The sequence below is a fragment of the Taudactylus pleione genome, unplaced genomic scaffold (assembly GCF_031769625.1).
Source record: "Taudactylus pleione unplaced genomic scaffold, aTauple2 ptg001243l, whole genome shotgun sequence".
NCBI classification, from domain to species: domain Eukaryota; kingdom Metazoa; phylum Chordata; class Amphibia; order Anura; family Myobatrachidae; genus Taudactylus; species Taudactylus pleione.
In genome coordinates this window covers 189,846-204,165 of record NW_028285643.1, presented here as the reverse complement: position 1 = coordinate 204,165, position 14,320 = coordinate 189,846, and the positions used below count along the sequence as shown (strand labels likewise).

The 14,320-nt window shown below is 51.7% G+C and overlaps 1 protein-coding gene across 3 annotated transcripts in view; it reads right to left on the bottom strand.

Moving 5' to 3' along the window:
- The window catches only part of ARAP1 (ArfGAP with RhoGAP domain, ankyrin repeat and PH domain 1), a 256,390-nt gene that overhangs the window by 74,268 nt on the left and 167,802 nt on the right, over window positions 1-14,320 (bottom strand). For all 3 annotated transcript variants that reach the window (XM_088462450.1, XM_088462451.1, XM_088462452.1), the window contains exons 17-24: window positions 13,129-13,324; window positions 12,776-12,818; window positions 11,165-11,328; window positions 9,117-9,323; window positions 8,235-8,340; window positions 6,261-6,408; window positions 4,997-5,080; window positions 4,852-4,917 (exon numbers count right to left, since the gene is read on the bottom strand). In XM_088462450.1, coding sequence (XP_088318576.1) covers window positions 4,852-4,917; window positions 4,997-5,080; window positions 6,261-6,408; window positions 8,235-8,340; window positions 9,117-9,323; window positions 11,165-11,328; window positions 12,776-12,818; window positions 13,129-13,324 — 1,014 coding nt within the window. The remainder of the gene's footprint in view (window positions 1-4,851; window positions 4,918-4,996; window positions 5,081-6,260; window positions 6,409-8,234; window positions 8,341-9,116; window positions 9,324-11,164; window positions 11,329-12,775; window positions 12,819-13,128; window positions 13,325-14,320) is intronic.

Here is a 14,320-nt window from a genome sequence, read left to right as displayed (position 1 = left end):
TGAGGTGTCAGAGGTAGGTAGTGTACGGGCAGTGATGGTGAGGTGTCAGAGGTAGGTAGTGCACGGGCAGTGATGGTGAGGTGTCAGAGGTAGGTAGTGGACGGGCAGTGATGGTGAGGTGTCAGAGGTAGGTACTACATGGGCACTGATGGTGAGGTGTCGGAGGTAGGTAGTGTACGGGCAGTGATGGTGAGGTGTCAGAGGTAGGTAGTGGACGGGCAGTGATGGTGAGGTGTCAGAGGTAGGTACTGCATGGGCAGTGATGGTGAGGTGTCAGAGGTAGGTACTGCATGGGCAGTGATGGTGAGGTGTCAGAGGTAGGTAGTGGACGGGCAGTGATGGTGAGGTGTCAGAGGTAGGTACTGCATGGGCAGTGATGGTGAGGTGTCAGAGGTAGGTACGGCATGGGCAGTGATGGGGAGGTGTCAGAGGTAGGTAGTGGACGGGCAGTGATGGTGAGGTGTCAGAGGTAGGTAGTGTACAGGTAGTGATGGGGAGGTGGAAGAGGTAGGTAGTGTACAGGCAGTGATGGGGAGGTGTTAGAGGTAGGTAGTGGACGGGCAGTGATGGTGAGGTGTCAGAGGTAGGTACTTACATGGGCAGTGATGGTGAGGTGTCACAGGTAGGTAGTGTACGGGCAGTGATGGTGAGGTGTCAGAGGTAGGTAGTGGACAAGCAGTGATGGTGAGGTGTCAGAGGTAGGTAGTGGATGGGCAGTGATGGTGAGGTGTCAGAGGTAGGTAGTGGACGGGCAGTGATGGTGAGGTGTCAGAGGTAGGTAGTGGGCGGGCAGTGATGGTGAGGTGTGAGAGGTAGGTACTGGACGGGCAGTGATGGTGAGGTGTCAGAGGTAGGTAGTGGACGGGCAGTGATGGTGAGGTGTCAGAGGTAGGTAGTGGACGGGCAGTGATGGTGAGGTGTGAGAGGTAGGTACTGGACGGGCAGTGATGGTGAGGTGTCAGAGATAGGTACTGGATGGGCAGTGATGGTGAGGTGTGAGAGATAGGTACTGGACGGGCAGTGATGGTGAGGTGTGAGAGATAGGTACTGGACGGGCAGTGATGGTGAGGTGTCAGAGGTAGGTACTGGACGGGCAGTGATGGTGAGGTGTCAGAGGTAGGTAGTGGACGGGCAGTGATGGTGAGGTGTCAGAGGTAGGTAGTGTACGGGCAGTAATGGTGAGGTGTCAGAGGTAGGTAGTGGACGGGCAGTGATGGTGATGTGTCAGAGGTAGGTAGTGTACGGGCAGTGATGGTGAGGTGTCAGAGGTAGGTAGTGGACGGGCAGTGATGGTGAGGTGTCAGAGGTAGGTAGTGTACGGGCAGTGATGGTGAGGTGTCAGAGGTAGGTAGTGTACGGGCAGTGATGGCGAGGTGTCAGAGGTAGGTAGTGTACGGGCAGTGATGGTGAGGTGTCAGAGGTAGGTAGTGTACGGGCAGTGATGGTGAGGTGTCAGAGGTAGGTAGTGGACGGGCAGTGATGGTGAGGTGTCAGAGGTAGGTAGTGCACGGGCAGTGATGGTGAGGTGTCAGAGGTAGGTAGTGGACGGGCAGTGATGGTGAGGTGTCAGAGGTAGGTACTACATGGGCACTGATGGTGAGGTGTCAGAGGTAGGTAGTGTACGGGCAGTGATGGTGAGGTGTCAGAGGTAGGTAGTGCACGGGCAGTGATGGTGAGGTGTCAGAGGTAGGTAGTGGACGGGCAGTGATGGTGAGGTGTCAGAGGTAGGTACTACATGGGCACTGATGGTGAGGTGTCAGAGGTAGGTAGTGTACGGGCAGTGATGGTGAGGTGTCAGAGGTAGGTAGTGGACGGGCAGTGATGGTGAGGTGTCAGAGGTAGGTACTGCATGGGCAGTGATGGTGAGGTGTCAGAGGTAGGTACTGCATGGGCAGTGATGGTGAGGTGTCAGAGGTAGGTAGTGGACGGGCAGTGATGGTGAGGTGTCAGAGGTAGGTACTGCATGGGCAGTGATGGTGAGGTGTCAGAGGTAGGTACTGCATGGGCAGTGAGGGGAGGTGTCAGAGGTAGGTAGTGGACGGGCAGTGATGGTGAGGTGTCAGAGGTAGGTAGTGTACAGGCAGTGATGGGGAGGTGTAAGAGGTAGGTAGTGTACGGGCAGTGATGGTGAGGTGTCAGAGGTAGGTAGTGGACGGGCAGTGATGGTGAGGTGTCAGAGTTAGGTAGTGGACGGGCAGTGATGGTGAGGTGTCAGAGGTAGGTAGTGGACGGGCAGTGATGGTGAGGTGTCAGAGGTAGGTAGTGGACGGGCAGTGATGGTGAGGTGTCAGAGGTAGGTAGTGGACGGGCAGTGATGGTGAGGTGTCAGAGGTAGGTAGTGGACGGGCAGTGATGGTGAGGTGTCAGAGGTAGGTAGTGGACGGGCAGTGATGGTGAGGTGTCAGAGGTAGGTAGTGGACGGGCAGTGATGGTGAGGTGTGAGAGATAGGTACTGGACGGGCAGTGATGGTGAGGTGTGAGAGGTAGGTACTGGACGGGCAGTGATGGTGAGGTGTCAGAGGTAGGTAGTGGACGGGCAGTGATGGTGAGGTGTCAGAGGTAGGTAGTGGACGGGCAGTGATGGTGAGGTGTGAGAGGTAGGTACTGGACGGGCAGTGATGGTGAGGTGTCAGAGATAGGTACTGGACGGGCAGTGATGGTGAGGTGTGAGAGATAGGTACTGGACGGGCAGTGATGGTGAGGTGTGAGAGATAGGTACTGGACGGGCAGTGATGGTGAGGTGTCAGAGGTAGGTACTGGACGGGCAGTGATGGTGAGGTGTCAGAGGTAGGTAGTGGACGGGCAGTGATGGTGAGGTGTCAGAGGTAGGTAGTGTACGGGCAGTAATGGTGAGGTGTCAGAGGTAGGTAGTGGACGGGCAGTGATGGTGATGTGTCAGAGGTAGGTAGTGTACGGGCAGTGATGGTGAGGTGTCAGAGGTAGGTAGTGGACGGGCAGTGATGGTGAGGTGTCAGAGGTAGGTAGTGTACGGGCAGTGATGGTGAGGTGTCAGAGGTAGGTAGTGTACGGGCAGTGATGGCGAGGTGTCAGAGGTAGGTAGTGTACGGGCAGTGATGGTGAGGTGTCAGAGGTAGGTAGTGTACGGGCAGTGATGGTGAGGTGTCAGAGGTAGGTAGTGGACGGGCAGTGATGGTGAGGTGTCAGAGGTAGGTAGTGCACGGGCAGTGATGGTGAGGTGTCAGAGGTAGGTAGTGGACGGGCAGTGATGGTGAGGTGTCAGAGGTAGGTACTACATGGGCACTGATGGTGAGGTGTCAGAGGTAGGTAGTGTACGGGCAGTGATGGTGAGGTGTCAGAGGTAGGTAGTGCACGGGCAGTGATGGTGAGGTGTCAGAGGTAGGTAGTGGACGGGCAGTGATGGTGAGGTGTCAGAGGTAGGTACTACATGGGCACTGATGGTGAGGTGTCAGAGGTAGGTAGTGTACGGGCAGTGATGGTGAGGTGTCAGAGGTAGGTAGTGGACGGGCAGTGATGGTGAGGTGTCAGAGGTAGGTACTGCATGGGCAGTGATGGTGAGGTGTCAGAGGTAGGTACTGCATGGGCAGTGATGGTGAGGTGTCAGAGGTAGGTAGTGGACGGGCAGTGATGGTGAGGTGTCAGAGGTAGGTACTGCATGGGCAGTGATGGTGAGGTGTCAGAGGTAGGTACTGCATGGGCAGTGATGGGGAGGTGTCAGAGGTAGGTAGTGGACGGGCAGTGATGGTGAGGTGTCAGAGGTAGGTAGTGTACAGGCAGTGATTGGGAGGTGTAAGAGGTAGGTAGTGTACAGGCAGTGATGGGGAGGTGTTAGAGGTAGGTAGTGGACGGGCAGTGATGGTGAGGTGTCAGAGGTAGGTACTTACATGGGCAGTGATGGTGAGGTGTCACAGGTAGGTAGTGTACGGGCAGTGATGGTGAGGTGTCAGAGGTAGGTAGTGGACAAGCAGTGATGGTGAGGTGTCAGAGGTAGGTAGTGGATGGGCAGTGATGGTGAGGTGTCAGAGGTAGGTAGTGGACGGGCAGTGATGGTGAGGTGTCAGAGGTAGGTAGTGGGCGGGCAGTGATGGTGAGGTGTCAGAGGTAGGTAGTGGACGGGCAGTGATTTTGAGGTGTCAGAGGTAGGTAGTGGACGGGCAGTGATGGTGAGGTGTCAGAGGTAGGTAGTGGACGGGCAGTGATGGTGAGGTGTCAGAGGTAGGTACTGCATGGGCAGTGATGGTGAGGTGTCAGAGGTAGGTACTGCATGGGCAGTGAGGGGAGGTGTCAGAGGTAGGTAGTGGACGGGCAGTGATGGTGAGGTGTCAGAGGTAGGTAGTGTACAGGCAGTGATGGGGAGGTGTAAGAGGTAGGTAGTGTACGGGCAGTGATGGTGAGGTGTCAGAGGTAGGTAGTGGACGGGCAGTGATGGTGAGGTGTCAGAGTTAGGTAGTGGACGGGCAGTGATGGTGAGGTGTCAGAGGTAGGTAGTGGACGGGCAGTGATGGTGAGGTGTCAGAGGTAGGTAGTGGACGGGCAGTGATGGTGAGGTGTCAGAGGTAGGTAGTGGACGGGCAGTGATGGTGAGGTGTCAGAGGTAGGTAGTGGACGGGCAGTGATGGTGAGGTGTCAGAGGTAGGTAGTGGACGGGCAGTGATGGTGAGGTGTCAGAGGTAGGTAGTGGACGGGCAGTGATGGTGAGGTGTCAGAGGTAGGTAGTGGACGGGCAGTGATGGTGAGGTGTGAGAGATAGGTACTGGACGGGCAGTGATGGTGAGGTGTGAGAGGTAGGTACTGGACGGGCAGTGATGGTGAGGTGTCAGAGGTAGGTAGTGGACGGGCAGTGATGGTGAGGTGTGAGAGGTAGGTACTCACTTGCACACTGTGTACACACTCCTCCTTCTTCTCCATTAGGTAGACGGAGCAGATGAAGTGACAGCTCTGGGCAAAACAAGAAACGTGATCAGATTTGGGTCTGGCAGTAATCAGGGCACCGTATCTGCGCCAGGCGGTCTCTCACCCTGTGGTTGATCTGGTTCACATTGCGCATTTTCATGATGGTGGAGACTTCTTTCAACTGCTTCTCCAGATCCTGGATGTCCACCTGGGTGGGAAAAACACAGAGATGACAATGGCGACTGCAAGCTGGGGGCGGGCACCATACCTATACCAGCACGCAGGTGGCGCAGACGTGCAGATGTAGGGCCTGATTCAGAGATGGGCGGAATGTCCATGTTACGCAGTTGGGCGAGACATCACGTGTATTGTGTGACAGCCTGAACAAGTGACATCCCGTCTACTGTGTGACAGCCTCAACAAGTGACATCCCGTGTCCTGTGTGACAGCCTCAACAAGTGACATCCCGTGTACAGTGTGACAGCCTGAACAAGTGACATCCCGTGTACTGTGTGACAGCCTGAACAAGGGACATCCCGTGTATTGTGTGACAGCCTGAACAAGTGACATCCCGTGTATTGTGTGAGAGCCTGAACAAGTGACATCCCATGTACTGTGTGACAGCCTGAACAAGTGACACCCCGTGTACTGTGTGACAGCCTGAACAAGTGACATCCCGTGTGTTGTGTGACAGCCTGAACAAGTGACATCCCCTGTACTGTGTGGCAGCCTGAACAAGTGACATCCCCTGTACTGTGTGACAGCCTGAACAAGTGACATTCCCTGTACTGTGTGACAGCCTGAACAAGTGACATCCCATGTACTGTGTGACAGCCTGAACAAGTGACATCCCGTGTACTGTGTGACAGCCTGGACATGAGACATCCCGTGTATTGTGTGACAGCCTGAACAAGTGACACCCCGTGTACTGTGTGACAGCCTGAACAAGTGACATCCCGTGTATTGTGTGACAGCCTGAACAAGTGACACCCCGTGTACTGTGTGACAGCCTGAACAAGTGACATCCCATGTACTGTGTGACAGCCTGAACAAGTGACATCCCGTGTACTGTGTGACAGCCTGAACAAGTGACATCCCGTGTACTGTGTGACAGCCTGAACAAGGGACATCCCGTGTATTGTGTGACAGCCTGAACAAGTGACATCCCGTGTATTGTGTGAGAGCCTGAACAAGTGACATCCCATGTACTGTGTGACAGCCTGAACAAGTGACACCCCGTGTACTGTGTGACAGCCTGAACAAGTGACATCCCGTGTCTTGTGTGACAGCCTGAACAAGTGACATCCCCTGTACTGTGTGGCAGCCTGAACAAGTGACATCCCCTGTACTGTGTGACAGCCCGAACAAGTGACATGACTTGTACTTACATTGAATATGGGCAGGTAAAAGGTAATGAGGTCCTCCACCACTCGCCCGGGCTTGTAGTTTTTCCCGTCCATCTGGAAGAGCGTGGGTCCAAACACAATGGCCAGATTGTGAATGTTCATTTGGTTTATTTTCGAAAAGTGCTGGATACTAAAATAAGAGAAACCGAGAGACATCCCGTGTACGGTGTGACAGCCTGGACATGTGACATCCCGTGTACTGTGTGACAGCTTGGACATGAGACATTCCGTGTATGGTGTGACAGCCTGGACATGAGACATCCTGTGTACTGTGTGACATCCTAGACAAGAGACATCCCGTGTACTGTGTGACATCCCAGACATGTGACATCCCGTGTACTGTGTGACAGCCTGGACATGAGACATCCCGTGTACTGTGTGACAGCCTGGACATGTGACATCCCGTGTATTGTGTGAAAGCCTGGACATGAGACATCCCGTGTACTGTGTGACAGCCTGGACATGAGACATCCTGTGTACTGTGTGACATCCTAGACAAGAGACATCCCGTGTACTGTGTGACAGCCTGTACATGAGACATACCGTGTACTGTGTGACAGCCTGGACATGTGACATCCCGTGTACTGTGTGACAGCCTGAACATGTGACATCCCGTGTACTGTGTGACAGCCTGAACATGTGACATCCCGTGTACTGTGTGACAGCCTGGACATGTGACACCCCGTGTACTGTGTGACAGCCTGTACATGTGACATCCAGTGTACTGTGTGACAGCCTGTACATGTGACATCCCGTGTACTGTGTGACAGCCTGTACATGTGACATCCCGTGTACTGTGTGACAGCCTGTACATGAGATATCCCGTGTACTGTGTGACAGCCTGGACATGTTACATCCCGTGTACTGTATAACAGCTTGGACATGAGACATACCGTGTATGGTGTGACAGCCTGGACATGAGACATCCCGTGTACTGTGTGACAGCCTGGACATGTGACATCCCGTGTACTGTGTGACAGCCTGGACATGAGACATCCCGTGTACTGTGTGACAGCCTGGACATGTGACATCCCGTGTACTGTGTGACAGCCTGGACATGAGACATCCCGTGTACTGTGTGACAGCCTGGACATGTGACATCCCGTGTACTGTGTGACAGCCTGGACATGAGACATCCCGTGTACTGTGTGACAGCCTGGACATGAGACATCCCGTGTACTGTGTGACAGCCTGTACATGTGGCATCCCGTGTACTGTGTGACAGCCTGTACATGAGACATCCCGTGTACTGTGTGACAGCCTGTACATGAGACATACCGTGTACTGTGTGACAGCCTGTACATGAGACATCCTGTGTACTGTGTGACAGCCTGTACATGAGACATACCGTGTACTGTGTGACAGCCTGGACATGTGACATCCCGTGTACTGTGTGACAGCCTGAACATGTGACATCCCGTGTACTGTGTGACAGCCTGGACATGTGACATCCCGTGTACTGTGTGACAGCCTGTACATGTGACATCCAGTGTACTGTGTGACAGCCTGTACATGTGACATCCCGTGTACTGTGTGACAGCCTGTACATGTGACATCCCGTGTACTGTGTGACAGCCTGTACATGAGATATCCCGTGTACTGTGTGACAGCCTGTACATGTGACATCCAGTGTACTGTGTGACAGCCTGTACATGTGACATCCAGTGTACAGCCTGTACATGTGACATCCCGTGTACTGTGTGACAGCCTGTACATGTGACATCCCGTGTACTGTGTGACAGCCTGTACATGTGACATCCAGTGTACTGTGTGACAGCCTGAACATGTGACATCCCGTGTACTGTGTGACAGCCTGTACATGTGACATCCCGTGTACTGTGTGACAGCCTGTACATGTGACATCCCGTGTACTGTGTGACAGCCTGTACATGTGACATCCCGTGTACTGTGTGACAGTCTGCATACAGAGAGGTCCCTATGAGGCCGGATACTCACCAGTGTAAGTGACTGATTAGTGCTCTAAGTGTGGCCCTGTTTACAGGGGGGAGGACCTGCAGCAGCTCCTGGTACATCCGGATTCTCTCCCCGTCATCCTCTGTGCCTGGAGAAGAGGAGAAGCCAGACGCTGATACACAGACATGTGCGGTAACCAGGGGCTGACATCCCCCAGCTTCCTAATAACTCACTAGCCGGGGACTTTAGCTGACGTAAGGGGCGTTCCCAGGTAAGCAGATCAGCGTGTGAGCGCATATACATCGGTTAGGAGATGAACATTATCTTTCGCACCTAGTTCACGGTAATGACAATGACATGTAGCATCCCAGACGCATATGCTGCCGGTGCGGAGGCGGACACGCCGCGAGAAGCGTACAGTGCTGCATATTTGCAGGAGTACGCTATTTTCCGCAAAGTGCGCTCATTCTACTGCATCAGCACCTAACACTACGCATACTACCACCACGGGGTCCAAGGCGAGAAGGGCTGAGTGATAGGACGCACTAACCGTATCATAAGGAATATCTATACGTTTTACTTATTGTACTCGCCATTGGGCAGATCCAGCAACAGGCGTATATATACGGTAAGACTTTGTTCCTTCTTGTAGATCGTCAAACGTCGCCTCGCAATAAGACGGCAATTAAATCGTCAGGGACATGTTCAGCTGCGCTATTCCCTTAGAATAACGGTTGGTCAGCATCGCACATTTTCCTGCGCACCTCAATGGGGTGAGCAGTGTAGTTGTTTTTGTCTGCGAGGCGGCGGCGTTCCAAACGCTTCCCTTGGACTTGGCAGCCATCCTGAATCGCCCTCTTCACGTATGGTTTTGAGAGGAGTAATCTGTTATACATGTGATATTATCAGTTCTGCTGCTCTCACCTGTCACATATAACCACTGCATGCAGTGTTCTGCGAATACTCCCTCCCCGATGCCTCTGAAGAACCTCTTTAGGGCGTCGGAAACATTGTCCACGTGTTCATCTTCCGTCAGAACCACTCTACGTGCGTCCTCCTTCAGCGCTTCCAGCAGACTTGTGATCTTAGAGTTCTGACCATTCTTCCTGTAGATCCCTTCAGATCCCATCCCTGCAAGAAAGATCATTTCCGCCATCAGTTCCGCTATGATACAGGGGGTGCGCACAGTTTAGTACAGGTGAGAGCGCAGTATGGCGGCACGCCAGGTAACTGGGTCTGGCATGTTGCTGCTTATGCTGAGGTGAGCCGAGAGTGTACAGCTCAGATGTACCTGATCAATAGGTTTGATTGGATGACTTGCGTCACCTGATACAAAAGGCGCGTAGGCCTATTAACTGCTACACTAATCTCCCAGCTACAATAATTATTCATACGGACATCGAACGGCTGCTGTGGAACTACACAACCCAGCATGGCCTGCCATTGTTTTGCTATTAGGACATATTAAAACTGTGGCAGGGCATGCTGGGATATGTAGTTCCACAGCAGTTTGAGGGCCACTTGAACACCCCTGCACTCTGTACTGGACAGTCCACTGAGTTCTTGGCCCATTCTCTAATATTTCCCAGCTGTACAGTACGTGCAGCTTTACAGAACCATCAATACATGAAGTGTAATAACGACTGTCAGTTATTGGTATATTAAAGGTGCGTAATAATGTGTGTGTTTTTACAATGTGAATTTTGGTTTTAATAAATGTTAATTTTAATATAATTAAGTTCAGCCTTTTCAGATTTCTGTCATCACAAGAGGGTCTTAATGCAGCGCTGGTTATTACCATTGTGGATTTGTTTAAATCAGATGTACGGCTGGCAATACGCTATTTAACAGCTGCAGGAATTAGACACTTTAATTACTATAGCGCTGTTTTTATCTATGCTTAATTCCTTCATTACGCAGTGCCTCAGAACGCTCCGACGCGCGGCTCAGCTGTGGTGGAGGCAGTGCATGATGGGAGTCCGTGAGGCCCTCTACAGTTTACTGGGCCCTGCTAAGTGGCCCCCTAGCTGAAATAATTGCCCACCCCTGGTTTAGAGCAGAGAAATAATATTGGGGCAGGTGCAAGTACAACAGGTTGTATCAGCAGATTTTGTTGTACTCATAAAACTCGATATCTGCTATTTCACTCTTTTACGGGCAAACACAGAGGAACAGTTATTCTTACAAATGTAACCACAATTTTGAAACAAAAATGCTATTGCTGCAAAAAAAATTATACCTGGGTGAAATGGACAATATAGAAATTAAATGCAATAATTGCTGGCACTTGGTTGGTGACTGATAGCATTTAAACCCACTGCGAATTTGTGAGATGTCTACCAGGTTCCAGATCCTTTCAGAAGACATTTACTAAAGGGCGTGTTGGACGGCGGTCTGAATACAATGCAGCGGATTGGAGAGTGATTGTGAAACTATTGTCAAAGTGCAGCGGTTACAAATGGCAGAACTGTCACAAAAATGCCGCAGGGGAACTCTAGGCAGCTGTCTGCTCTGAGAACATCTCCCTGGCACAGGATAGAGGGTAACGTGTACAGAGGGTGGACGTGTCCTGCATGGGTTGGGTATAAGATCCCGGCGGTCTGGATGCCCCTGGTCAGAATAACAACATCGGCACTCCAACAGTCAGAATCCCGACACCTATAAGGAAAGCAGGTGAGACTGACCCTTACCCCTACCCAGTGCCTAACCCTAAACCTCCCCCTCCCCGCACCCTAAACCTAACACTCCCTCCCGGTGCCTAAACTTAATCTCCCCCTTCCCACACCCTTAACCTAACCCTCCCCCAGTGCCTAGCCCTAACCCTCCCCCTAATGCCTAACTCTAACCCTCCCCCTAACGCCTGATACTTACCTTCGGGATTTCGGCCTTTGTCATCCTGACGCCGGGAAGCTGACTGCATCCTGTCCTGCACAGTCACCCCATACTCCACATAAGTGCTCCCTAATATTTACCAAATCTTGAAATGTGATCAATGCATTTCTCCACAATGCAGGGCACGTCCGAATCCGTCAGCTGCTGCTCCGAGAGGGTGTCGCCAGTGGTGCTGCTCGCCTTCTCAATGGCGCTAACCCAGCCCGAGAAATCCAGCTTCCTCTCTAACTGGATGTACGTCATCCTACACAAAGAAACACAGAATTTCACAGCAGAAAAGTACCTGCGGCCCATCTAGACCTGCCCTGTTCTGTGTGCTTGTTTTCTCATTACATTGTTTCATTTTCATTTTCAATCTAAGGGTCTCATTTATCAATGAGTTTTATCATTCACAAAAAGTGATAACACACATTGTGTATGATAAATGATGCTCCAGCCAATCAGCGCCCAACTGTCACTTTTCAAACAGATGACAGTTGGCCGCTGATTGGCTGGAGCACCATTATCACACGCAATGAGTCTTATCACTTGTTATGAATGATAAAACTCGTTTGTAGATGAGGCCCTAAGTTTTTACAGTAGCGTATATGTGTGTCCCGTGCCATCCGGAATTATTTAACTGTGCGAGTTCCCACCACAATTCCATCAAACTTTCTGTTCCCATATCCTCTCTCTGACATTACAATCTATATTCCCTGAATAAGTAATGCTAACCAATCTCCTTAGTACTTTAGTAGCGTAGAACATATAGGGCGGAATTCATTTGTTTACGCGGTCCCGATCTCCCGTCTAAAGTGACAGGAGATCGCGGGCCGCTATTCAATTGCTGCCATTTTTCGCGCTAATCGCGCCCAAAGTGGTCGGGTTTAGCAGCATAAAGCAGCTACCCCCCAACCAAAGTGCTGGGGCGCGACCGCAAAAAGTGATGTTTGGGCGCCCAAACAGGTCACTTTTCGCACATTTCAGCTCTCGCCCCCCATGGGGCTGCGAGCTGAAATGGAGCGCTGATAGCAGATCGCGCCCGACAGGAACAACAATTGAATAGCTCCATCAGGCGCGATGGGGGCAGGAATCAATTGAATTTCGCCCATAGAATCTGGGTCTATTGACTTCATTACTTTTCATTTCTAGAGTTCTGTAGTAAATATATATTTGTGTCTAAAATAGTGATTTCTGCAGTCTGTAACCTCAGTCAGTTCCCAGCCTCACCATTACCCTTATTTATTTCCCTAATGTATTTATAGGACGCTTTGTCGCCCCTTTTTCTGACTGCACATTCTATTTATTCTGTATATTCTGTATATGGGTTTTTTTTGCCCTCCCCTGACTGGGTCTGTCCACATTCCTTATATGCAGGTTACGTAGCACTGAGAGACCCCTGATCTGGCCGCATTCACCGTGATCACGTGCAGCCCCCCAAAAGTAGCCATGTTGTCCTGCTGCACGGTCATCAAAGCCATCACATAAGGAACTTTGAATCCCCTGTTGCACTACATTGCTCAGCAGAACTGTGCTCTAGTGATCACTGCAGTATGGGCCTCCTATCTGGCTCTGTATGAAAACCCTCCGCACAGGAACCCACATCTAGTTTCTACATGGTATCTAACGTGTTACATTGTGGTTCCTTTTCCTACTGGTCACTATACCTTCCCCAGATCAGATGTACAGTATAGAATTCTGCGGACACTTACCTCCCTTTCTCCCCCAGCACAAGGACGTCTTTATCTTTTCTGGCTGTAAAGGACAGGAATATCCCATTACTAAGGCACGGTCTCTTCTAACATAGAGTGTTACCTAACGAGCGCTCAGACAACCAGCAAAGATGCCCGAGTCTGATTAGATTTCACTTGTACACAAACAAAGCTCCAGTCAGTCGCCGAGCACAGTCACCCCGTACGGCCGGCCCAACGGGGCACCATGGAATCTGACTGGAAGATCTAATAGGATTGCCCATAATCAGACAGGCTTACGGACATTCGGCAATCACTAGTATCAGACACATAGAGACCACGTCGTGCCGCCGATACAGGTTACCCGAACGTACATAGCTCCGTGAGCTTCTTCAGGTTGATGACCTCCACTGTATCATTATCTTCTACATAGGTGTAGACATTGGTCTTACAGAGCGAGAACCAGCCCACCGTGGTGCGCTCCAGGCTCCGCCCTCCTTTAAACTGCAGCCGTCCAATCCGGTCAAAGTCATAACTTAGAAGCTCCTCGGCCTTCAGTGGAATAAAGCACTAAAGGGAATGAGATGAACAGAAGTAGGGTAAGGCCTTTTTATATAGGATTATAAGGTATAGCCAGACCACGCGGGAGCCAGTATTTGCAGCAAAGGCAACAACCACTGAAATATAAAACCTGTTGCTAAAGATTAAAGAGAAAAGCAAAAAAACAAACAAACAAACTGGATCCACCATTCCGCACACAAAACTGCACAAAATAAACAATATAAAGGATCAGCGCGTCCCGTCACAAACACCATGCACAGTACAGATGGTTCCTCATACACTACTGCTGTAGTCGCACCAAACCACCCCTCCCAGTACGCCAGGTCCCATGCTAGCCCCGAGTGTCAGTTTTCCATCTTTTATCACTTATGGGCCCCATACATCAGAAATGGATTGCCGCGATCACGTGATGCTGCAACCCGGCATCGCAGGATTGTAGAAATCCAACATGTTGGATTTTGGCGATTGGACGATCGCAATCAAAAAATGTTCGCAATTGTCAAATTGCGGACATTTAACATGTCAAGTGTTTGCGATCTGGCGACGGATCGTAGAACATCGGTGGTGGGCGTTCGGAAATTTCCGATCGCATCCCTGCATCGCGGCGATCCGTCGCAGATGTATGGGCACCTCAAGTCACAATGCGATGCACCAGAGACGCACTACGATACTGCACTGATTACTCGCATATGCGACACCTGTATATCTTTGTGTGACTGAGGGGGTCATTCAGACCCGGTCGTTAGGGCCGATGCGCTCGGACCGGGTCGATGGCCCCCCACAGAGCATGCGCACGATGGCGCCGGCGCCGTCGTGCGCATGCGTGAGACCCGCTACGACCGACAGCGCCGGTCGTAGCAGGTCTCGATCCAAAGGGGGCGAGCTGTCGATGTTGATTGACAGCTCGCCCCGTTTGGAAGGCGGGCCGGGGGGGTGGCAGCCCAAACGGGGGCGTTCCCATAGGAACGCCTACCGTTTGGGGGCGGCCCCACTGACATCACTAGT